The following is a 26,857-nucleotide window of genomic DNA, read 5'->3' on the forward strand; positions in this document are numbered from 1 at the left end:
TTGTATAATTTTATGAATTAATTACGATATTAGTCTTGCATTATACAGAATAAGTATGTAGCTCGTATAATTAAAATTTATAATAAGTAATGTTTTTTATATACAAATTATATATTATTAAAATTTATAATAAAAAATATCTTTTAACATACAAATTATATTTTAGATTTTTTTGCGCATCATTATATTGTAGATTCATAATGAATAATTTAAATTAGTATGTAAAGTTTTTTTTAACTATTGACAATTAGTATTTTAGTCTATACATTACACAAAATAAATATTCAACTTTATACCAATCAACATTAATAGTGCATAAATATTTCCAATATATAAATATTTTATAATTTAAATCATATATATATGTGTGAATTTAAATTTACAATGAATAATTTAAATTAGAGTTATAATTTTTTCTTTCCAAATAAAAATTTAGGAGGATCGGAAGTGATGATACCTTAAGTTTAAGACAACGAAATTTTTTAAGATTAAAAAATATTCACAAAGCTATTTATATTTATCTTATTTTGCATAGAGAAAATGAGTATAAATTTGAAATTATTATCGAAAGAGATGTGAAACTTTGTTTTCCTCCATTCTACCAAAAGATAGTATTCCATTTCTTCTCTTTTTTCTTCTTGGACCGATCTAAGAATAATTTCTATTTCAAGATTCGAGTTTAAATTTCTTTGTATAGCTCTTGATTATGACTCTTATACTACATATAATGCATTGGGTTTTTTTGCATAATGTTATAACATACACTTTTGATGCGTTAACAACAACAAACACCTTATTTCACATAATAAAGTTGGTTACATAATTAAGCTTAGTTAAAAAAAAACAAATTATACTTTCACACATTCAATCAAATGTTGGATTTCTATTTCTCATTTCCTATCAATTCTTCTTTTAATTCTTGCCACGATTTTCAACAAACTATTTCGGTGGTGCTAACAAATAAATATATATTGCAACTTTATTTAGTTCATAACATGCAAATTAACTATTAAACAGATCGCAATTTTAGTATTTAAGGATAGATCTCAATAAGAGACAAATGTCCTGTCAAAGGAGATATTTTGTAGCCCTGGAATCCTGCTTCCACGAAAAGTTTCTTCCATTCTTCTTCACTTCTCTCTTTTCCATTAATAAGACACGCCATGTGTACATTCATAAGGAGCTTTAGTCTAGTAACTTCATGCTCATCTTGATTTTCGTTTATCACAACATCTATGACAATTACTTTTCCTCTTTTGCATTTACTCGAAATAATAGCTTCTTTACAATTTTCTAATATCTTTCTGCAATCGTTGTCATTCCAATTATGTAAGATCCACTGCAAGAATACAAAAAGAAAGGATGGGTGATTAGAAATTTGTTAATAGATAACTTCATACAAGAGCCTTTATGATATTTTATGAGATCAGTCTTGCAGAAAGACAATAAAACAAAAAACTTTTATACACAATAATCTTGAAATATAGATATATATTTCATAAAAATACACATAACTTCATTAATTTTTTATTATTCAAAATAATATATTTTATTACATTAAATACATAACATAATTTTAATAGATCTAAAAAATCGTATTTTTTATTTAATTTACTTTTATGTTATTTTTTGTTATCAACAAAATATCATATTATGGCATACATATATTTTTATTATTTATTAATATATAACATTTTAGTTTAAATTTCTTTATAATTTGAGTTTTGGTTAGTGATTCTTATTTTCTTGAAAAAAATAAATACTTTAAGTCTATGCATCATCATAAATTGTTTCACGTTGATGTGATGTAGTAAGTTATAAATTTATTTAACATAAATTTACGAATATAAAACATTCTAAAAAATTACCAATTAACTAGAAAGTGTGATACTTTCTAATCATATGTCATATTTTAATTTAAATATAAAAAAAAACATGAAAGAAGACAATGTTTTCAATTAATTTATGAAAATAACGTAAGAAGTATAGAAAAAAGATTTTCAAATATTCACAACTACCTCGACTTTTAAATTTTGTAAGTCCGTTGCAATTCACAACAGTGGACCCAAAGCCATCACATTTCTACACTAGCGCTTGGGGTGATTTATTGTTTGGAATAACTAAAGTTAGATTAAATTACATTAATTATGTGTGATGTTTGGCTGATGAAATTATGCAACTTTTCTTTCATTTTTAACATATAGAGTAGCCTTCCGGGTGTGTAATGTTTTTTAAATAATTAAAGGGTGTTAGTATAATGTAAAAAATTTCGTAACAATCAAGAATAATGAAAACTTGACTGAGATTAGTATAATTTGCTCATAAATTTACTGTAGCTGTGAACAAGTTTAGAAAATCTTTGTTTAATTTACACATACCTTAAGTAGAACTGCATCAGCCTTGGGAATAGATTTAAACATGTCCCCAACTACATATTTCAAATTGTTGCATCCTGACAAGTTCTGATCTACAACATGTGGACGTTCCAACACTATGCATTTCAACTTAGGAAATGCCTCACAGATAATCTTGGCTGTGATTCCAGTTCCACCACCAACATCCACAATGGTCTCCAGTCCTTCAAAGACCCAATTGCAATCTCTCAACGCCAAGTTCATCATCTGAGAATCACTAGCCATTGCCTCATTGAATGATTTGTTATGTGTAGGGCTTTTATTGAGAAAGTCCCACAAGTGTGACCCTAATGAGATACCAAAGAGTGTGAGATCATCCTCATAAATCCACTTCTTCATTTGATGCCATGAACTTGAAAAAGTTGGGTCAAGAAAACACTCAACTATTGGTGCTAAACAAAGGTCACTGCCTTTGACAAGAAGCTCTGATGCAGCAGTGAGAGCATATGCTTCCTTTTCTTCCAAGTTGTCATGGATTGTGACTATCTCAAAGAATCCATTGTGTGCTAGATAACGCATGAGACTCTGCAAGCCACTAACTTTATTTGGTGGAACTTGTAGAATTGACACCAATTTTGGAAGAGTAATGGGTTGACCGTGGTTGTGGATTATGTTTGGTATTCCAAGCTCAACGATACATTTAAGAAACATAGAATCTACATGAGCATACATGTGTCTGTATAAGAGAAGTTGACCTTGAAAGATCTCACTTGCTTTACGGCCATTATTTGAAGCCATAATTGAATGTGAATTTGGTTTTGTGTTTTGTGGTGTTTCAGAATTTTCTGCTGCCCTTTATATAAAGTCTCAACAAGCTAATTGATTATATTCTAAATGAAATGTATACGTATACCAGGACAATTAATTCTAAATGCAATGAATATTAAAGAATGTTAACGGGTGCTCAACTTGAATGAATGTAATTATCTTTTCTATATATTTAGAGTGCATGAGGTTGATATATGAATAAATAAGAGAGCTTATATCATTTTTTTTAGTATTTTTTTGAAGAGTTGACTTTTTTAAAGTTATTAGAAAAGGACTGAATTGCCGGCCTTTTTATTTTAAGAAAACGTTTGGACGTACGGGGAATGGAAAGGGAATATTATTAAGTTACTTCGGTACCAAATACTCGTTATAAGAAAAAATGTCTTTTAGGGTATGTTTTAGATATTGATTTAAAACAATTATTGATGAGCAATTCTAAACTGCGAATTTCTAGCTAGATAGTAGTGACATTTTACAAATATAACTTGAATCCTTGCAAGAAAAAAAAATGCATAATGGAAATCATAAATTAATCATACTTCTTCCAATTAAAAATTCTAGAAAATTTATGAATGGGTTAATTATGTTATGTATTTCAAAGATTACGGGGAAGAATTCAATTAGTCAGGTCTCGAGGTTAATTTGGAGCAATTAATAATGATACAAATCGCATTGACTTGCTAGTGTAAATTAATTTTAGTCAGCGTGTAAATAATGATTGTGATTGGGAAAGAAATTTAAACTTGTAATATTTCAAAGATTAGTAGTGAAATATTTTGTAATATTGATTGTGATTGGGAAGAATTCAAACTGCAAATGAGTCAGGTCTCGTACTACGTACGTACGTGATCCCTACTCAAATGTCAAACTATGGCTGTTGAATGTTGATTAGTCGAAATGAAATGTTACATGCATGGTGTATAATTATGTTAAGAAATTTAACAAAATTGATTGAGTAAATATCTATAAATTATTGTAAATTTTTTGATATTATCTTTAATGTCTATGGATAAAAAATAGTGTATAATTATGTCACCACAGATTAATTGAACAAAGCCAAAAGGTTGAAAGCTAAAGTTTTCTACAAACCATAATATAAGTAAGAGTGGTCATAAACTCATCCAATGAAAATTGAAAAAATCAATGCAAAAAATTAAAATCCAAATAAATTGAAAATCAAATGGATAAAAAATTAAAAAATTAAATTTTTTTCATTGAATTGGATCAAATTTTGAATTTGATTTTTAAAATAGATCCGAACCAATCCAACCCGAAGTTATGTATATGTTTATATTTTTAAACTTAATTTATAATTTATAATACCACTCATATTTATATTTTTATTTCGAATATATTTATAAAATTATTAGATAACTTATACCTATTCATGAAAAATATATTTAATTAAAAAATAATTTTTTACTATCTATGTGAGTTAACATGCATAAATATAGTTATCAAGTTGTATAAATTTATTTTTTATACAGTATATATTTACTTAAAAAGTTATATATTGTATATATATCATGTATTTAATATTTTTTCAATAGACAAAAGTAAGATTAAAATAAAAAATCGATTGAATTGTTTTAAATTGAATCAAATCGGATACAGAATTTCCTTTTTTTTTTTACAAAAATCAGAGTTTACATTTTATGTTATAATTTTCATATAATTCTAATAATTATTAATTTGTTATTTTATAGCAATATGCTTTTCGAAATTTTATGTATAATTAAATTTATAATTTTTATTTAATTATCTACTTATTTAAAATGAACTTTTAGTTTTTGTAAATTTCATAAGTTAATGCTTAAATATCTTCAATTAAAATGAAAAGTTAATGAAATATTTATAAATTATACCACCTCCGTTCTTTTTTTTCTTTTTTTAAGGTCTTAAAAATCAAGAAATGCAATAATACTTTTTCGTATTTTAATAAAATAGTTTTAAAGTTTGTATTTTTATCATTTTTCATTTTTACTCCACGATATATATATATTAATTAAAGATTTTTTGAAAAGTAAGAGTATCAAAAGTGATATTAAAGTTTACAAATGAGAAAAAATAAATGAGAAATAAATAAAATAATTTTTTTTCAAAAATTCGACAATTAAAAAGAATAGGAAGCATCAATCAAATAAACTTTTATTAATTGAATTGATTTTGAGATTTTAAAAAACTAAAAGAAAAACACATTTTATATGTTTTAATTCAATATTCTTTATCAGTAAAATATTTTCATTTTTTAAATTATCTCTTAATTTACTTTTTATATTTCAATTATTACAAGTCTCATTATATTATATTTGCAATAGAATGATAGTGCAGTGTTATCATCGATCTCCTGAAAAAGCAATTCTATAAATAAAAGACGGCCGAGGTAAATCCCCCTAACTAATTGGGATCACTTTGAATTAGATTTAATGAAGTTGGTGATTCAATCTAATTAAATTTAAACATGTTAATTTTGATTGGTTTTTCAAGAAAAAAATTAAAACCTAAATCAAATCAATCCATTTGTTGAAAGATTGGACTCAACGAATTAAAACATTTAAATTTGCTTAATACCAAATACATATACTTGTTACGTGTAGTCAAATGGTGGAAGTAAATATTAGGGGAGGAATAGTATTGTTGTCTTCATCATCACACAAGCCAACATATTATGTTAAATATACTTTAAAAATTGAAACATAATAAACAAGTTAAAGCACTACAACTACAAAGTCTAAAAAACCAAAAACTAAAACTATTACCGCATAATTTGAAAATTCTAATATTCTAAAATAGTAAAATAAGTAGTGAAACTAAAACTTCAATTATATCTAAAATAGGTTGAAACCAATTTAAAAGCAAACTAGATATTCTACAACTTGCTAGAAGTTAAGATCCTGACTTCATGAGACTGACATAGTGAAATCGTGATAACTAAGAAAAGAAGAGACAACATCACTTTTGGTTACTAAATATGATAATAATAGTAATTTTTTTTGTAAATTTAATAATAATAATAATAATCAAATTAACGGGTTACAAGATCATATTAGTACATTCAGGTATTAAAACTTATGACCCAACCCAAAATTTAACGAGTTTAAATGAATTGAATGACTCGTATCCAATCGAAACTTATGACACAAAAATATCCAACCAAATTGTTTAAGTTGATTTAAATCAATTTAAGTTCATGGATGACTTGTATCCAATAACACTCCTACTTTTACACATTCAAATATTTGAATTCTTTTCATATTTTAAAAACTAATTTATCATCATTTCACACTTTCAAATATCAAAATAAATATTTAGCTTACTAGAAAAGAAGTGAATGGCTAGTGTTTATACTTTAGGTGGCACTTGTTTTTAATGTTTATTTTTTATTTTCATTTTCAAATTTTTAAGATTTAAAAAATATTTATTGACAAAAAAAATTACTCTAAGGTGGCATAGTATTTTCACTTCTTCTGGAAAGATTGAAAATTGATTTATTATTTTCAGTTTTAGATTATTTTTGAAAATATTTTGAAAGAGGGACGAGAGAGATCCAGAGTAAATGTTTTCTCAATACAAACATATTTTCACTCTTATTTTTTATTTTCTTTAAAAATAAAAACAGAAAACATTCGGACCAACAGTCACCTTAAGAAAACGTTTGGATGGGGAATGGATTTAAAGGGAATATTTTAACTTTGAAGTGCTACGTTATTTGGTACCAAATATATACTCTACAAGAAAAAGTGTCTTTTAAAGATAAACAAAAGTTCGACTACTAAATCAATTAGTTATCGAATTAGATATTGATTTAAAATAAATATTGAATTATTGGTTAGCAATTCTAAACTCTAAATTTCTAGTAGCGACTTTTCACAAATCTAACATGAATCCTTGAAGAGAAAAAAAATGCACAATGGAAATCAAACATCTTTCAATGAAAAATTCTAGAAAATTTATGAATGGGTTTGTAATTAGTAAAGCTACGAACTAGCAGAAGTTCTAATTTGTAACAACTTCATTTGTTTCCAGAATTTTTAGTGCCAATGATGAAAAAGGTAACGAAGGTAAAAAATCCAAGGTAAAAGAATTAAAAAAAATAGCAAAAATAGATAAATCAACCTAAAACAATTAAAAAAAGGGGGAAGCTTTTCTATTTGATTATATAATAATTTGAAACAGAGTTAAAAACTTGAAATTGAATATATGTATGGAGCAAAAGAAAGCATAGATAGTGCCTAAATGCAGAGATGAACCTAATGGGGTGATGTGCGTTGTGCAGTGAGGACGAGGGTTTGAATCTTAAAGTAAAATAATTTTTTTTTATAAAGTTATTAAACTTGGAGAAACAGTAGACAAATGATGGTTTTAAAAAATGAGATGAAGTGAAACCAATAAGAAAAAGTGTGTTTGAGAGTGTGATTCTAGCATTCCTCTAAATTTTATATCCCCAAAACCATCAACTACATGAGAAATCAAAATGCCGGAATGAAAACAAAATGTCCAAATAGATGGTTAAAATTTTTCAAAAGAATTTTTTTTTTCATAATGAAATGCCGCAGTACCTGTGATCCACAATGTACAAATTTAAATAACCATTCAGGATAATAAAGATGACTGTATAATTCTACTAAACCTCCATAGCAGAATTTGCTTTGTCCAAGAAGTTATTTAGTTCCTTTACTCTTTGCCGGGTTAACGCAGCACAATCCTGAAACCACAAGTATCGTTATAACTTAATAATTTCACAGATCATTTTATATACGTACTATTATTTCACGCCCTTCAGTAAATTATTCATATAAGGTACAATACTAAACTCTACTGTTTTGTATCAACCTACTTTGTCATAATTTCACCCTTCAAATTTAAAACTCAAAATAAACCTCTAGAATGAATGAACATTTAGGAAAAGATCAGAAAACTCTAGTACAATTAAACATTGAAAGATGATTTTAATAAATAAATTTGAACCTCGACTAGACAGAAGCAGGCCTTAATGTGGTCCCGCTTTGAATATCAGTTGGGGCATATGAAGGTCTCAGGACCCCGAATGTCTTATAATACCTCTGACCCTATTTATAAGAAAAAAGTTATAATGTAAAATACACTATAATTTATTTCTTATAAAAAGGACCGGAGGTAGTATTCACTTAAATTTGGAGGACTGACTTAATTTTAAAAGAATTTACAGTATTTTTTTTAAAAATTGCTCACTAATGCATCAATGTTAATGCTATAACTGTCATATTGTTGCACCTAGTTAGTTCCATTCCATTGAAATGTGCAAACTAACCTGGATAGCAGAAGTGTAGGCAAGAACCGGCCCACCAGGCTTGTAAAGAGATATTAGTTGACCAGATGTATCCAAAACTACTGTCACATGGGTTTCCATAATGGATTCTTCTTCTGCAGTAGGATCTGCCAAGATGTAATTCTTGTGAAGTATGCATGTTAATGAGAACGGAATGCTTCTTAATGTAAGCTTCCTCTTCTCTTTATTGACTGGCTCCTGTGCTCGCTTTTGTCCATCTTCATCAGACACGAGTACTATTTTGCCATCATCATTCATGGCAATAGAAGGAATTTGCACTGTCAACGCAGAAATTCATATTAGACAAAACCAATATGGTAATGCCATGACAATGTTGAAAGGCATTACATTGAGAACATCAACAGCAACACATAACTTCTCTTTAAGCACAAGAAAAGTCTATCGTTAGAATGATTCTGTTAGGAACCTTAGCTATACAGTATAGAAGGAATAACTTTATATGAATACAAGGTTTACAGTAATGACACAGGAAGTATCCTCTGTGCTAAAAAATCCAAAAAAAAATTGATAAAGGTGACCAAGGGTTACCCCATAAGCATAGCACGCAATATCAGTACTATAGTGCCATTGCAGTGCAGAGCAGCAGCTGGCCACTGCATAGATGCTGTCATGACTCATAAGGCATTTTGGTTGTTGTGGGTATCGTGGCTCAGTAGCTCACCATAGTGGCACAATGTTGATGGGTTACATAAACTCGATCCTAAGACCCCGCCCCCCCCCCCCCTCTCACCCAATTCAGCGACAAAGATGACACCCTTCTCTACTATCTCTCCTCTTCTCAAACTGATTTATCTGTCTACTCATCTTCGCCAGAGACAATATCATCTCCAGCCATTCTGGTGACTGTGAGTATGGTGAAGGATTGCAGCCTTTTCATCTCAACAGAACAAACTGGTGAGACTACGTTTTCTCTTTGATGGTCCTACCAGTCACCACCCACTATTGTCTCTTACTGTATAGATAGAAAGATAGAAAGAATAACTATTTCATTCAGAAAGATGAATACAAGGTTTAGAGTAATACCCCGCAAACCCCTATATATCAATCTGCGGACAAAATGTCCTTTGTTTCTACTAAAAAATCCAATAGTTTTCATAAAGATTACCGAGAGCTTCCCATAAGTAGCATCATTAGCCAGTGCTACATAGCAAGAGATAACAACCTCCCAAAAAATACGCTGACAAAGTAACAGAACAGAATCACAACCAAAAGATAAACATAATTATTGTAACAACCCTATTCTATCTAAGGCTGATATATCATCAGCTGGTTTATTTATCTTCTCTTTGTTCCTAAATTTCCTCGTGCACAGTTTTCAAATCTGGGACTTATTATTCTGAATAAGGGGTGTAACAGATTCATAATCTGACTGAATTATACTGAAGATGCACTACATACAATGAGATAAGGCAGCAATGGCAGAAAGTAACGCAGCATCAAAAAGAGCACCATCAGCATCCAAACAATAGATATCCTGCATGATAAAGAAGGCAGCATTCTGTCATTCAATAGATTGATAATAACACAATCAGAGCAAACAAACTAACAAAGTCAGTGTACCTCACACCAAATGTGGTGTGCTATACATTCTTTCAATGGTTTATATGTGAAATTTGGTTAATGCAGTCCATAAACAAGCTTACCAGGTAAGCCATCCATGCAGCTTTTCCACTGACCAAGGACAATTCTTTCAAATCAATCATTCTGGAACTGCAGAAAAAAAGTATAGGTTAAAAAAAAAGGATAGGTTAATTTCAACTGGAGTCCAATTTGACAGATCAAACAAGTTATCCAGATTATTGATCACCGTGAATGTTAACATAGACCCTGTATGTTTGGATGGAGGGGCTTTTGAGGGAAAGGGAAGGGAATGTAAAGTCTTCAATTTGTATTAGAAGGTTTCATGATAAATTGATTATCTATTATTTTATTCCTATTATTCTAAAAAAATAATATTAAAAAATATTTGACTCAAAGAAAATTACCCCTTCCTTTTCCCTAAAAAATCATGTGTCCAAAACATACCATTAAATGATACAAATACAAATCTATAAAGACAGCAGGAGGGGCAAACCATAGAAAGGATTTCAAATTGGGGGAAATTTTTTATCTAATCTGCTAACTGCTTTAAACAGCATACTTTCAGCTAAATGTTCCTACACTCTCATGATCACAATTAACATTCATGATTCAATGTACTTTAAAGTAAGAATATATCAAAAGATGTGACAGGGGGTAGGCACAATTACTTCTGCTCATCCTTGTTCAAAAAGGGAACATTTGCGTTGAGTATAAAGCTTACTCAAGGAAAGGAGGGTGAAGTGGCTTTTGTAGAATTCAAAGAAATAAATTACAAACAGATATCAACAAAAAATTTCTTAATATCTTAGAGCCTAATGTAAAACACTCCCTTTTTATTTTTCTTCTTTTTCTTCTGCTTCCTTTTTTTATTTAGTGGTAAAAAAAAGGTAGTTGGAGTGAATTTGATAGAATAGTTTCTTGGATCATCTGAAATATTTGAACCTAACAGAGTGACAGCAAAGATTAAAACATGCCTTGAAATGGTGTTAGACAACTGCTTTGACACCATCGGTGATGCTTCAGCTGGTCTGCCAGGCCTAACGATTGGAGAACAAATTGGAGGCATGTGGAAATCAATAGCTGAAATAACAAATATTAACATGTTAGTTAATTTTATGGCATATGTGAGCAGAAGACTAAATAACTAACACATAAGTGGCCCAACAAGCAAAAGCCAATCTAGACAGCCCTCATCTGGTGACTCCAAGGACGGAGTCATAATTTCCATTTTAATAGCAGTCAACATAGTCTGAGCAGAGATCAATTAGGAAATCATTAAATCCATCCCATAAAAAAATCAAGAACCTAAATTCACAACGACATTTAACAAAAAAGACACAAGAATAGTGACTAACAGTTGATCCAATCTTCACTAGAGCAGACCCATTTGCGAACGCAACAGCACCTGATCAAATGAATTAGCCAACTAAGTTTAGCTCCAAGTGTGAATAACACCCTACATGCCAAAGATTTTGCAGATTGTAAATTAGAAGGGAAAAAGTAACTAACCAAGAAAAATACTTGTTTCTCTAGCTTTTCCAAGTGGTCTACCATCAGCCCGTATAGATTCAGCAAGATGACGCTCAAAATATCGAAGTGGAAAAATGCGTTTAAAGGCATCAACCTCCACCTCTGATGACAAGTCCTCAGAAACATTTGGTAATCCCATCTCTTTTCAGTTCTGTCAACATAAAGAAAGCCAGCAGTGTAATAAAAAATGAAAAAGATACAATAGCTGCCAGAAAACTGAAAAATGGCACTCAGTTTTTTTTTTTGGTTTCCCACATATCTTCTCCTTTGCAGGTAATGGTGTTCGAGGCATGGTCAAGAACTATATGTGGACACCTGTCCCAATGGGGATTTGAACCTTGGCTCACCACGTTGTGAGAGACTAGCCTCTTGCTAGACCCGATCCCCGTTGGTAAATGGCATTCAATTAAGTACATGGAAGTATTGTGGAATCATGAAACATGACCAACCTTGTTTCTTTTTGTTTTTGTGTGTGTACTGCTGGAAGCCCATGTCACTTTTCACGTTCCACGTCCTTTATTTATTTTTATTTTGGAACATTTTATTATTTCTGAATTTGGTTCATTTTCCATCCACATTCAATTCATATATTTGCAATAATAAAGTGACGTGGGCTTCCAACATTCTTCCACTTGATCCATTTAACTCAACATCAATCATAACAAGAAACATAATATGAGTCATGACGATAGGTTCTCTGATGATGAGTAGTATCTTCCATGTACCACAATATATCAAGTCTCTTAACACTAGCTCTCAACTTAATGAATAAACCATATGGCCAATTGTAGTATCTTCCATGTACAATTGTAGCAACAAGGTTAGAACCTAAGACCTTGTGCAAACTATTAAACCCCCCTACACCACTTGGCCAAACCTAGTGGGGTTACCTTGTTTCTTTCTTGAAACAAGAAGAGTACTAGACACTACCATAACACCTATAAATCAGATATAAAAGACGGACCAATAGATACTTAAAACCCAATCAGCATTTTCGAAACCTATGAAGGAGAAGCTACTGGTAATTGGAATAGACATTGTATCAATCACCTTAAAGGAATAGAGAAACCAAAATACAAGGACCAAACAAACCAACGCTAATAATAAAATGAGCCTAAGATAAATAAATAATAATAACGGAACCAAATAACAGCAGGTTCTTACGACAGTTAGAGCAAGGGTGAAGAGAAGAACCTTTGGTCGTTCCGTTGTGTCGAGACTCGAGAGAGAGAACTTCAAATTGTGAACACTTGAGTTCAGTCGTAGAGAAATAAACTACGTAGGAAATATTGGTCTGAGTAGTTAAAAAATTGGATTGGTCCACTGGTACATATTCTGAACGCAACTCGGTTGGTATTGTTAGGATTTCACGTATTCAAATATTGTTGGCTTGAGTGTTTCATGAATTGTCACGATTTTATCTTAAATAAAAAGTATCTCAATGAATTATAAGAAGAATATGTTTATAAATGACTTTTTTTTATTGGAACCGTACATATATATAAAAAACTATTAACTAATTTAAATTAAGAGGGAACTTTTTTTGCATAAAAGCATTAATTCCTGTTTTTTTTTCCCTTTCAAATAACGACTTATTATGTGTTTAACTACCATCTTAGTATTTATCTACAACTTTTAGCAACTTGTCAAATTTTTACAGCTCATAAGTCACAATAACAGTGAAATATATTGTGAGTGTAAGTGCCTACCATTAGAATAAAGATCGAGTTTGTTGTCGATTGATATTTGATGTAAGTTGTATTGCTCATCCCAAACTTGGGATGTAAACTCATCCTCCAGGTAGGAGGTGTTCCAGTATAAGGTAATTTGGTTATTATTAGTTACAAATAATTTGGATTCAATTCGTTTGCTAACCCCATAGTTACTTATTACTTTATTACTCTTCTTATATACTGTATAATCTACACATGCATTGGCTTTTTGCATCATATTAAGACATACATTTTCACACATCATCAACAACAAAAGCTTTATTACGCTAAATAAAGTTGGTTACATGAATCACGTAATATTATTAAACTCGGTTAAAAACTAAATTCAAATCTCATAAAATATATCCATTCTGAGATTTCTTTTAATAAAACATACACTTTCACATATTCAATCAAATTTCAGATTTCTAATTCTCATTTTCCTATCAATAGTTCTTCTTTTAATTAATTCTTGCCACATTTTCAACAAATATTTTGTTGGTGCTAGCAAATAAACATGGCAACTTTATTTGGTTCATAACATGCAAATTAACTATTAAATAAATTGCAGCATTAGTATCTAAGGATAGATCTCAATAAGAGACAAATATCCTGTCAAAGGAGATATTTTGTAGCTTTGGAACCCTGCTTCCACGAAGAGTTTCTTCCAATCTTCTTCTCTTCTTTCCTTTCCATTAAGAAGACATGCCATGTTTAGATCCATAAGAAGCTTTAGTCTTGTAATTTCATGCTCATCTTTCTTTTCGTTTATCACAACATCTATGACAATTACTTTTCCTGTTTTGCTTTTACTCGAAATAGCTTCTTTACAATTTTCTAATATCTTCCTGCAATCTTCGTCACTCCAATTATGTAAAATCATCTGTAAGAATTAAAAAAATGGAGGATTAGAAATTTGTTAAAAACTTCCAGTCAAGTCTATTCTGACATCTTGTAGATTTGGAATAAAACAGTAAACACAATTTCTTATATATATAAAAGGAATTTTAAAATATAAATATACTTTGCATAAAAAAATACACTCAATTTTATTAAAAATGATATGCTTCATTGTATTAAACAAATAACACTATGTTTAAGATTGACCTGCTTGGAGTGAGAAGTGAGTTATTCTATGAAGAGAAATACTACTGATATTCTTTTTAACATTTTCCTTTTAGTATATTTTTTTTAAATTAATTGAAATTTATTAAAAATTACTATTTTTGATGGGTATCACATCTCAACCAATCACAAAAACAGTACTAGAAATTTTTTTGTCAGCATTCCTCTTATTTAAAATAAACAGGTTCGGATTAAAAAAAAAACTTAAACAGATTTAGTAGTTTAGTAAATCTTTGTTTAATTTAGACATGCATACCTTAAATAGAACTGCACAGGCCTTGGGAATAGATTTGAACATGTCCCCTCCAACATATGTCAAATTGTTGCTTCCTGACAAGTTCTCCACAACCTGCGGACGGTCAAACACAATGCATTTCAAGTCAGGAAATGCTTCACAGATAATCTTGGCAGTGGCTCCAGTTCCACCACCAACATCCACAATGGATTCCAGTCCCTCAAACACCAACTTGCAATCTCTCAACGCCAAGTTCAACATCTGAGAATCACTAGCCATTGCCTCATTGAATGACTTGTTATATGCAGGGTTTCTATTAAGAAAGTCCCACAAATGTGATCCTAAGGAAATCTCAAATAGTGTGAGATCTTCCTCATGAACCCACTTCTTCAACTGATGAAATGAACCTGAAATAGTTGTGTCAAGAATATACTCAACCATTGGAGCTAAACTAAGCTCACTGCTTTTGACTAGTAGCTCTGAAGCAGCAGTGAGAGCATATGCTTCTTTTTCATGGATTGTTACTCTTTCAAAGAATCCATTGTGTGCCAGGTAGCGCATGAGACTTTGCACTTGACTAACTTTAGCTGGTGGAATTTGTAGAATTGACGCCAACTCAGGAAGAGTAATGGGTTGGCCATGGTTGTGGATTATGTCTGGTATTCCAAGCTCAACAATGCATTTGAGACACTTAGAATCTACATGGGCAAACAAGTGTTTGTACAAGAGAGTTTGACCTTGAAAGATCTCACTTGCATTACGGCCATTGATTGAAGAAGCCATAATTGCAAACGAAATTTGATCTTGTGTTTTGTGCTGTAACAATATTTGGTTTGATTCGCTTTATATAATGCTACAACGTACGAATTGCTCCTAGTACGTGATCCCACTCCTAGTACGACTGTTGACTAGTCTAAATGAAATGTGCCATGAAAAGTATATAAATACGACAAGAAAATTGCTAAATCGTGACGCAATTTAACACGAAATGCGGAGCGAAAACTTAAAATCAATGGTTGTCCATGATTTTCGTCTAAGTTCCCTTACTTTTTTGTTTTTTGTTGACATAGATACATATTTATCTTTTAAATTTGATTCCCATTGTTTTTAGTTCTTCAAATTAAAAAATGTTTTTTTTAATTCCCCGAATTCAAAAAATATTCTTTTAATCTCTCTTATAGTCAAAATTCATCACAAATTATGCATTTAAATCATAAAAAATTAGTTAAAAGGACTAAAAACATTTTTTGAAATTAAGGAATTAAAGAAAACAAATTAAAATTTGGGTGATAGAAAATAAATATAACTCAAATTTAACGGACCAAAATATATTTATGCTTTTTTATTTTAGTTTTTAATCAATTAAAAGAAAACAATTATTTGGTACTTACTTTTGTGAAGACTAACTTGGTAACATACAGCATCTCTCGTATGACTATTCAGAAGTGCCAACAAAGTTGGACCGCTATGTTGGCGTTGGGTCAAAGTAATAGCGACAGTGAAATATTAATGCTAAAATAGGCAAAACTTGTTTTTTAATCGTTTAATTAATTAGGGGAATTTACCTCGGACGTCTATTGTTCATAAATTTTTATAAAAATAGTATTTTTTTAGGGATAAAGTTTTGGAGAATTGGAAGTGAAAAAATTGATTTTTAGGAGATATTACTGGATTTTTTTTATTGTAAATATAGATGAGAATTTGGTACATCATTTAATGGTCCAACCGAGTAATTAACGGTACGTGACCTCTTCCAGTTCTATCCTACATTTCAATCTCATTCAAAAAAAAAAAAAAAGATTATGGGGGTATGAATAGTCTTATTGTCAGCTCTCTTTGTGAAACACTTGACTCTTGAAGAATTAATTTAAATTTAAAATTGATTTTAGATAAATTATTGCATGCTTAATTTTATATTAAAAAATAATTTAAAATTTATTTTACGTTGAAATTGATATTGAGTTAAAGTGATTTAAGTAATTTTTGTGCTGAATAAAAGTTTTTTAATTTTATACTACCCGTTCATTTTTATCTATCGTGTAAGGTTGTTTTGTAAATCAATAATTAAAATAAATTTTCTTGACTATAATAAAATAGTTGTGAAATATCTTATTTCACTCTTTTCTCTTTTTATTCCATAATAAATACATGTATAAATTAATTAAAAAGATAACAAAAACAAGTGAAAATATAATTGATAAAAGTATAATTAATATGATCTTAATCTTTGCAAACGATAAATAAATAGGAACAATTTTTTTTAAAAAAAATTGACAATTAAAAAGGAACAAAGGGAGCACGGAGTTTTACTCCCAATTTGATTTTTTAATAAAAATATCTAAATATAAATCATATTGCTTCAAAATTAATTTTAATCAAAATTAATTTCAATTTTATTCAAATTAATTTTGCCAATCATTTATTCAAACACGCACCGAGATTGTGTTCAACAAAATATTTTAGCTAGCATCTAACTTTTTTAACTAGTTGAAAAAATTGTTTGACTGTTTCATAAACAAATTTTTTTTATTAGCTTCTATCACTTTTCAAAACGCTACTTAAAGTAACACTTTTTAAAATATTAGCTTCTAGTTTTTTTTAATATTTCTTCCATTTATATTTTCATGATATTTATACAATTTTCTAATTATCCTTTTTAAATAAATTATGATTTTATTATTTTTCTATCATTTTACACTTTTTAACTACTTCACAACTAATTTTACTAAATATTTATAATTTAATAAGTTAATTTTTTAACTTTTAGTCTCTAACTTTCAGATTAAATTTTATTGGTTTAGAGTGATTTAAAATTTTTCAATTTTTGTTAATAACCCGAATCAAATCAACCTATTACACCATTAATCAAATTAAAATATTGATAACTAAAAATCGACACAAAATATAACCTTCCTCTTCTTCTTCTCCCTCCATTTCCTTTACATCCTCCCCAACCCCTCTCCCCTTGCGTTGCAACCAAACCCTTGTTGCCCCTTATCTATTGAAAAAAAAAAAGCTTACATTTTGTGGTATTTTTTAGCTGCTGAAATCTTTATCTGATTAATGGAATCAACTTTGTATATCATATTGAATTAATTTAGAAAGATAAAGGGACTAAAATGAACATTTAAAAGATAAAATAACAATTTGAAAAAAAAGACCAAAAATATCATTTAGCCTATTACTAAAAATAAATTACCAAACTAAACAAAGATAAATGATCAAACTAAAAAAAAGGACAAAAAAGACTTGTGTAGACTTTGAATGACTTGCATAAATTTTGTGCCATTTATAGTTACGTTACATAAAAAGACAAGAAAACCTCCTAGAATTAAAGATGTTCATGGTCAAATTGGATTAGATTTGGAGAAAAATAAAACATGAGTCAATCAATTTTATTGGTTTAGATTGATTTAATTTATTCATATTTTTCTCATATTTCAAATCAAATCAACCCAATTAATAATAGATTTCTCTGATTTTGATTGATTTAGTCCCCTCTTATCCAAATGTACAAAATTCGATCTCTATTTTGAGAAAATTACAGGATTATATATATATATATAAATTTTTCATTAAAAGGTATAAACAAATATTTTGTTGTAATTAACTTAGATTAACTAAATAATTGTAAAAAAAAAGGCCAAAATAAAATTTTTATCTCCCATTTTAAACATGGTGCATATGTGATAAGGTGGTTAAATAATATCAAAAATAAAAAGTATCTTATTTGGGAAGAATAAAAAGTATTTTAATTAACTTACATCAACTAATAATAATAAAATGATCTAAAATAAACTTTTTGTTTCCATTTTAAATATGGTGCTTATGTGGTAAGGTGGTTAAATAATATCAAAAATAAAAATTATCTTATTTAGGAATGGAACACAAGAACGTTAACGTAAAGACTACAAAATGAACCACTAAGCTAATTGCCTTCATTAATTAATATTCTAAACAATTTTTACTATATATAATTATTGCAAGAGTTATTTTTTTTTCTAATCATACAAATTTATAAACCAAATAAATTTATTTAATATTATATAAATATTTTTTAATTTTATTTTATACAATTTTACATATTTTATTTTAATTATAGAAAAATGTTTTAATATAAGTTTTTAATATGTAAAAAACTGTTCCATAGCAAGCAATTACTTCAATATCTATTTTACAATCATAAATGCTCTCCTCCCATTACGTAACAATTGTTTATAGCTCTCCATCAATAAACAAGCAATTATAAATACTTCCACATCCAATAATCAATAAGCAAATCATAAAAAATCAAACATATAATCCTGAACCACAACAAAACAAATCAGTAGTGGTTTAACTTAATCACTCAGAGCTAGCATATATAGAGGGTCCAAACTTCATAGGGACAATTTTGCAAAACACAACAATGTCAATGCCAAAATCCAAAATGAAGATTAAAGCCGAGAAAAAAAGAGGGAATGGAAGGGAGTGTGTACCTCAAATAAAGCACTGACAGAGGTAACACAAGCAAAGAGCGAGTGGCATGGGTGCGACATAGAGTCACTGCAGAAGTAGAAGACGAAGGGTTTGTGAGGCTCGACAATGCAGATGCAACCGCACCAAACAATGGTGACAGTAGAGTCACTGAAGAAGTAGAAGAAAGAGTTTTCGAGAGCGCGAAGGAGAAATGAATCTTTGTTCTAAATTTATAAGCAATTCTACATCGATTCTAAACAAAACCGATTTTGAAAGAATTCTCTAAATCGTTTTTTTATAAATCGATGTATCTTTTTTTGTTTTTTTTTTTAATTACGGCAAAACTAAAAGACAACTAGAAGTTTGTAGGCTCTAGGGAAACAAACTTGAGCCCTATCAGCGGTTACATCGGTTAAAATAAAATCTGGGACAAAATAAAAAACATGGTAATCTTCCTCCTTCATGAGAGAATTCTTTGTTAGGCCATCAGCCACTTGATTTGCCTCTCTAAGAATACGATTCCATGCAATGTGACCCATATGAGATTGGATTCTATGGATGCATGGCTTGGATTATAGTATAACAGAGGTGCTGCAGACGGCAACCTTGAGTTAAAAATTGCGCCGCCACTTGAGAATCCAAATCAACTCGAATTCTTCTAAAGTCTCTGGACCACGCCAGCTTCAAGCCCAACAAAATGGCTTTCAACTCAGCAACGACAACTGAACAACCACCAAGGAATATAGAATATCCGTAGATAAAATTTCATGCATGATCTCGAATCACTCCACCACCAGTGGCAAGTCCGTCACAGTTTAGAACCACCACCTCAACGTGAGTGGTACTAGTTAGTTGCATGGATCCTCAGCCAGTAAATCGATGTAAACTATTTGCAAAAATTCCACCACCACACTTTCTTCATCGGTCATTTAACAAAGGATGTAGAAAGGCCACGTAGAATGACATTCATGTATTTAGTAGTGTGTTGATCAAATTTTCTTCTTTCACAACAACAATGATTACCTCGTCTTCCGTCAAGCTTACTTAATTAAGAGTGATAGTGCCATTAGAACGATTAAATAATTTAGGATTGATTAAATTTGTAGTCTTTTAACTTTTTTTAATTTTCAATTTTTAGTCCCTCAAAATTTTTTTATGCAACTTTTAGTCATTCATTAGTTTTTATTAGCAATTTTAGTTTTTTTTAATTTTTTTATTATCTATTTTTAGTTGCTTGTTAATTTTTATAAGAACTAAAAGTTGTCATCAATATTTTGAGGGACAAAAAAATTATAATATGAAAAAGTTGAAAGAATAAAAATTAAATTAACCCAATAATTTATTTAAGATTTTGAGAAAGTATAAGAAAAAAATTATGTTGTAACAACAGTCATTGTCCTGAAAGTAAGATTTGATAGATTTATTGTGTAACCAGATATTTGAAAAGAAAGACAAAAAAATACATGAAGAATAATGATAAGAGGAAACCAGTTTAGTTAGTGTCTTCCATATATAGCTTAAGCTGTCAATCTTTATACAATGTTTATAACCTAAGTTGATGGACAAAGATTAATAAATAACAATTAATTTTTCCATCAATTATAATACAATCAAATCAATTCTAAGGAAGGTTAATAAAGTCATCTAATTTTAATTGCAAGCATATATCCTTTAAAACAACATGCTATTAAAGGAAAAAAGGCTATAAAAACCTGAAATAATTGAAGCTTTAATATTTAATCCAAAAGAAAGACTGAAATGACATTATATCCACAATAAAAATGTAAAACAGAAAGCAGATCATACTTGAATCTTTTGCATAAAAGAAATAAAACACCTCACTTTATTCAATTCATATTTGACTACTAAACTACCATCAAAATCAAACACCTCACTTTATTCAATTCATAACATGCAATTATTAAATTAATCAAAACATTAATGTCTAAGGATAGATCTCAATAACAGACAAATATTTGGTCAAGGGAAATATTTTGTAGTCTTGGAACCCTGCTTCCATGAAGAGTTTCTTCCATTCTTCTTCATTTCTCTCTTTTCCATTAACACATGCCATGGTTATATCCATAACGAGCTTTAGTTCCGTAACTTTGTGCTCATCTTCTTTTTCGTTTATCACAACATCTATGATAATCACTTTTCCTCTTTTGCCATTATTTGAAATAGCTTCTTTGCAGTTCTTCAATATCTTTATGCAATCCTTATCAGTCCAATTATGTAGAATCCACTGCAGAAATTAACAAAAGAAAAGATAGAGGATTATAAATGTTGTCCATAACTATTTGTGAGAATTGGGTTATGGTTTGAAATAAGTAACTTTGCAACAAGTCCATTGGACGATATTGTTTACATATGCATACCTTAAGCAGAATTACATCAGCCTTAGGAATAGATTTGAACATGTCCCCACCAACATATGTCAAATTGTTGCTTCCTGACAAGTTCTCTATAACTTGTGGACGGTCAAACACAATGCATTTCAAGTTAGGAAATGCTTCACATATAATCTTGGCTGTGGTTCCAGTTCCACCACCAACATCCACAATGAATTCCAGTCCTTGAAAGACCCAATTGCAATCTCTCAACGCCAAGTTCATCATCTGAGAATCACTAGCCATTGCCTCATTGAATGACTTGTTAAGTGCAGGGTTTTTATTAAGAAAGTCCCACAAATGTGATCCTAAGGAGATGTCAAATAATGTGAGATCTTTCTCAGAAACCCACTTTTTCAATTGATGGAATGAATTTGACAAAGTTGGGTCAAGAACAAACTCAATCATTGGAGCTAAACTAAGCTCACAGCTTTTGACAAGTAGCTCTGAAGCAGCAGTGAGAGCATATGATTCTTTTTCATGGATTCTTACTCTTTCAAAGAATCCATTGTGTGCCAGGTAGCGCATGAGACTTTGCACTTGACTAACTTTAGCTGGTGGAATTTGTAGAATTGACACCAACTCAGGAAGAGTAATGGGTTGGCCATGGTTGTGGATTATGTCTGGTATTCCAAGCTCAACTATGCATTTGAGACACATAGAGTCTATGAAGGCATACAAGTGTTTGTACAAGAGAGTTTGACCTTGAAAGATCTCACTTGCATTACGGCCATTGATTGAAGAAGCCATAATTGCAAACGAAGTTTGATCTTGTGTTTTGTGCTGTAACAATATTTGGTTTGATTCGCTTTATATAATGCTACAACGTACAAACTGGTACCTAGGGCGTGACCCCGCTCTAATTAATGTTAAACGACTTGTCTAAATGAAGTGGACCATGATTCCATGAATAGCATATAAATACGACTAGAAAATTGCTAGGAAAATTATGGGACTTTTAGTGAAAGGGGTAAATTTTTTTTGATTATTTTATTTAGGGTCAATTTTAAATTATTATAAAAAATGAATAAATTGTGACAGGTGTTATCATTTGAGTTAGAAGTTATAATATTTTTTATTTTTTCAAACTGAAGTCACAAAAATTTCTGACTTTAGTATATTTTTTTTTATTTACGACTTTAAAGCTATCTAACTTTTTCTTTGAACTTAATACTTTAAGTTTTTCTTTTTTGAACTTACAACTTTATAAGTTTTTTTTTTTACGTTTAAAGTTTTTTTTTGAGGATTTTTTATTTATTTGTATTTTCTTTTCTTTTCTTTTCAAATTTTTTAAAAAATTGTAAATAATTTTAATTATTTATTTATTAAATAAATATTTTAAATTTTACTTGTTATTAGTTTTATTTAATATTTTATATCTAATTTTTATATGTTTTTATTTAATATGTTATATATTTTTTATTTAAAATATTTTATGTAATTTTTTAAAAATTTTAATTTAATATATTTTGTATATTTAATATAAAATAATTAAATTTTAAAAATTAAAATTTTAAAATAAGTAAATTTAAAAATCCTAAACATTTAAATGAAGATTATATGTTTTGTTAATATAATCGTAATAACTGTCTATATAAACACATAGATAACTTATATGATTTTTACTTTTTATGTTTTTTTTTTAATTTATATGATTCATTAATGTATTATGTTATTTTTAATTTAACAATTACTTTTATTATTAAATTATTAGATGTGGTTAATAGTAAATTTCTTTATACAAAATAAATAATATTATTTCATAAATTATAAGTTAATACTCTTAACAAAATATTATAATATTTGTTTTTAAAATTTTAGTTTTTTAAAATTTAAGTATTTAAAATAAAATAAATATTCAAATAAATATATTAAATATCATTAATTTATTATGTTAGTTTTTTATTTCATTTAAAAAATAAATCAAATTCAATAAATTGTTATAAAATTATCTAAATTTTAAAACAATATTAAAAAAACATATAACATTAAATAAAATTATATAAAAATTGTATACAAGATATTATATAAAACTAATAAGTAAAATTTAAAATATTTATTTTAAAATTATTTACAATTTTTTCAAAAATTTGAAAGCAAAAGAAAAGAAAATACTAATAAATAATAAATCCTAAAAAGAAGTATAAAAAAAATTATTTTTTAATTTCATATTTAGCTAATAATATTTTCACACTTACACTTCGTACCATGTTCGTGCAAATAGTCTTGGTACCATATAGTACTGCTGAAATTGCTAAATCGTGAAGCAACTTAACACGAAAATGCACGAAAAATTAAAATCAATGGTTGCCCATGATTTTCGTCAAAGTTCCCTTACTTTTTTTTTATTGACTTAAATACGTTTTTATCTTTTAAATTTGATTTCTGTTATTTTTAACCATTCAAATTAAATATTATTTTTTCAATTCTTCAAATTTGAAAAACATTTTTTAATCTCTCCTCTAGTCAAAATTCGCCATAATTTATGCATTTAAATGGCAAAAAAATAGTTAAAAGGGACTAAAAAACATTTTTAAAATTAAGGAACACAAAAAATTGAAAATTTGAAGACAAAAAATAAATATAACTTAACTTTATGGGATAAAAAATATATTTAAACTTTTTTATTTAACTTTTTAATCAATGAAGAGAAAAAAAAAACTATTTGTTTACTTCCATAGAGTCCAAAAAACTATTTAACATATAGCATCTCTCGTATGACTATTCATTATTCAACAGCGCCAACAAAGTTGGACTCTTTCTGCTCTGTCGATTGGCTATGTTGGCGTTGGGTCAATGTACTAGCCACAGTGAAATAGATTACATTATAAAAAATTTTAGAATTTATTTGGAGGATGGAATTTAAAATATTTTAATTGAAATTTTTTTATTTTTTAAATTTTGTATTTGGATAAAAAAATTAAAATTATGAGAGTGAAAGAAAATAAATGTAAAGAGAAGAGAATATATGATTGGTGTGCTTTCAAAGAGAATATATGATTGATGTGAGATGGGAACCTCGACATCACGATGTACCACCACACTCGACCACAACATTCTGTCAATGTGGCAAGGCATGGTCCAGACCTTTCGTGTCGGTGAGCACCTCCACCACAAGATGGACAATGACGACTGCTCTCATAAGTGACAGATGTTGTTCTACATGTCTCCCTACACCCACACTCCATCGACGTTCCACGAGCTTAGACGATATTTTTGAAGAAAAGAATTATCGACGTGAGGGAAGAGTTGGGAGTTCAAGAACGAGATTTTGGAAATTTTCGGGTGAAAAAGAGGATAAAGGTTATAAAAGAAATACGTGAAAGTTTTGGAAGATTTTTCTATCGGGAAGAGAATTTCAATTTCTCATCTTTTAGAAGAAAATTAAAATTCACATTTTTAGTTGTTTAAGATTTCAAAAATTTAAATTTTTCATAAAAACAAATATCTAAACAATGAATTTTAAATTAAAAAAATTTAAATTCTTTGATAAATTACTTTCTTTAATTAAATTTTTGTATCCAAATGGACTCTTAAAGTGACATGTGGCTAATATCGGTGGATGTTCCACGTTTTTCTACTAGGGAACGTCATACTTTTCCTCATCTGCTTCGAAAGCATGTGCTATCCCTCATATTTTTCCTGGTCAGAAAAGTACTGTAAATCTTAGCTTTTCTAAAATTCATCAATTGCACTCACAAGAATCATTAATTCTTGAACATGCGTATTGGACTTGTTAGCGTATTGGTCCTGGGTCCGACAATAACATGCGTATTGGACTTTTTCTTTCTTTCAATCGGATCCGACAATAGTTGGGTTTATGAAAAATGCTTTGCACTTGCGGCCAAACGATCATTAAGGGTACTTTTTTAAAAATTATCAAAATGGAACAAAATCTAAATTAATATTAAAAAAGATAAATCATAAGATATTTTAAATTTCTAAAAATAAAATCATAAACTATTTTTTATTTTTTATTGAAGTCATAAAAATATTTGTGAATTCATTTTTTTAATATGACTTTGAAGTCATAATTATTTTATATTGTTTTATTTTTATCAGAAGTCATAAATTATTTATGACTAGAGTCTTAAATAATTTTTTTAAATTAATTATTAATGAATTTATGTTTATTTTTATATAATTTTATATTTTATTTTTTATTTAATATTTTTCTATATTATTTTATTTAATATATTTTCTATATATTAAATAAAACAATATAAAAAACATAGATGATAGTGGACTGTACTACTTCTACTTAAATGGTGTTCTGAATTCAGTTACGATGTTATTGTATTGCATTGCACCAGGATTGGTATTCTGCATCTATTTGGTTTGCTTTAATTAGTGCTTTAGAAAATGAGAAAACATGTGCTGCGTAACTATGAGTGCACCACTGCACATGATCATTTGTAGTTGTAGCTGTGTATTGTTTTTATGATTTAAGGGTACACATAATTTTATGTTTCAATTACTTTGTTCCCTCCTTTTGCCCAACATGCTCGGATGAATCAGTGGATCTAAATCCAGCCAGGGGTTGCTGTACTATAGAATGAATTAGTTATGATGCGCTAAGTGCAAGCATATTATAAAATAAGAAAATGTCTAGTAAACATATGATGATATATACGATTTATGATAGAAAGAGAGATAGAAAAAAATATAAAGTATTAATGATCTGTATAAAATTATGAATGAAACATAATATTTTAACGAATAAAGAAGTTGTAATATTAACATACTAAAATTTTATTAAAAATAAAATAAAAAATAATTTTGACTCTTAAATTAGAGTTATAATTTTTTAAATCTCCTAAATTAATTTTTTTTAATACCTTAAACTTAAATTTTTTTTAGTCCATCTTCCCATGTGCCTTTAATAAGTGCCAAAAAGAAAATAATAAATACAAAATTTATGGTGATTTTTAACTTCTAAAATTTGATTTTGTAATTTAAAAATCAATTTAACGGTTAACAGCAGTCACAAGTTACGAATTCAATATTTTTCATTTGACACATGTATGGAGAAGGACTGAAAAATATTTTATCAATTCGGAGGACTAAAAAAATAACTATAAAATTAGGAAACTAAAACAAGATCTTATATTTAATAGATTAAAAATATATTTAACTCTTTAATTTTTGTCAATTCTAGCACAATTGCTCCATTAACCTTTGATCGAACCAGTATTTTTAGCAGTTTAATCATCCTGATTTTCAAAATATTGATTGTACCTCATTCTTTGTTTTCATAAAACTACAAATTAAACACACAAGAAAAACCCAGTTAACTTGATTTTTTTTTATCATAT

At 28.7% G+C, this 26,857-nt stretch overlaps 4 protein-coding genes across 4 annotated transcripts; all 4 read right to left on the bottom strand.

Annotated features, from left to right (window-relative positions):
• Positions 1–868: 868 nt before the first annotated feature.
• On the bottom strand, positions 869–3,195 carry LOC114395926 (isoflavone 7-O-methyltransferase-like). The gene is made up of 2 exons (XM_028357796.1): positions 2,379–3,195; positions 869–1,339 (listed from the first exon to the last, which is right to left on the bottom strand). The coding sequence occupies exons 1-2, from the start codon at positions 3,150–3,152 to the stop codon at positions 1,034–1,036; spliced, it is 1,080 nt and encodes a 359-aa protein (XP_028213597.1). The 5' UTR covers positions 3,153–3,195; the 3' UTR covers positions 869–1,033.
• Positions 3,196–7,669: 4,474 nt separating this feature from the next.
• LOC114396043 (exosome complex component RRP43-like) lies at positions 7,670–12,933 on the bottom strand. Its single transcript, XM_028357937.1, has 8 exons — positions 11,602–12,933; positions 11,448–11,497; positions 11,274–11,341; positions 11,067–11,174; positions 10,155–10,221; positions 9,910–9,985; positions 8,473–8,768; positions 7,670–7,887 (listed from the first exon to the last, which is right to left on the bottom strand). The coding sequence occupies exons 1-8, from the start codon at positions 11,759–11,761 to the stop codon at positions 7,807–7,809; spliced, it is 906 nt and encodes a 301-aa protein (XP_028213738.1). The 5' UTR covers positions 11,762–12,933; the 3' UTR covers positions 7,670–7,806.
• Positions 12,934–13,675: 742 nt separating this feature from the next.
• LOC114395780 (flavonoid 4'-O-methyltransferase-like) lies at positions 13,676–15,508 on the bottom strand. Its single transcript, XM_028357624.1, has 2 exons — positions 14,716–15,508; positions 13,676–14,217 (listed from the first exon to the last, which is right to left on the bottom strand). Exons 1-2 carry the CDS (start codon positions 15,475–15,477, stop codon positions 13,915–13,917), a joined length of 1,065 nt encoding a protein of 354 aa, XP_028213425.1. The 5' UTR covers positions 15,478–15,508; the 3' UTR covers positions 13,676–13,914.
• A 5,379-nt stretch (positions 15,509–20,887) lies between these two features.
• Positions 20,888–22,320, bottom strand: LOC114395852 (isoflavone 7-O-methyltransferase-like). The gene is made up of 2 exons (XM_028357720.1): positions 21,531–22,320; positions 20,888–21,397 (listed from the first exon to the last, which is right to left on the bottom strand). The coding sequence occupies exons 1-2, from the start codon at positions 22,290–22,292 to the stop codon at positions 21,098–21,100; spliced, it is 1,062 nt and encodes a 353-aa protein (XP_028213521.1). The 5' UTR covers positions 22,293–22,320; the 3' UTR covers positions 20,888–21,097.
• Positions 22,321–26,857: the final 4,537 nt, after the last annotated feature.

The sequence above is a fragment of the Glycine soja genome, chromosome 18 (assembly GCF_004193775.1).
Source record: "Glycine soja cultivar W05 chromosome 18, ASM419377v2, whole genome shotgun sequence".
In the NCBI taxonomy this organism is placed as follows: domain Eukaryota; kingdom Viridiplantae; phylum Streptophyta; class Magnoliopsida; order Fabales; family Fabaceae; genus Glycine; species Glycine soja.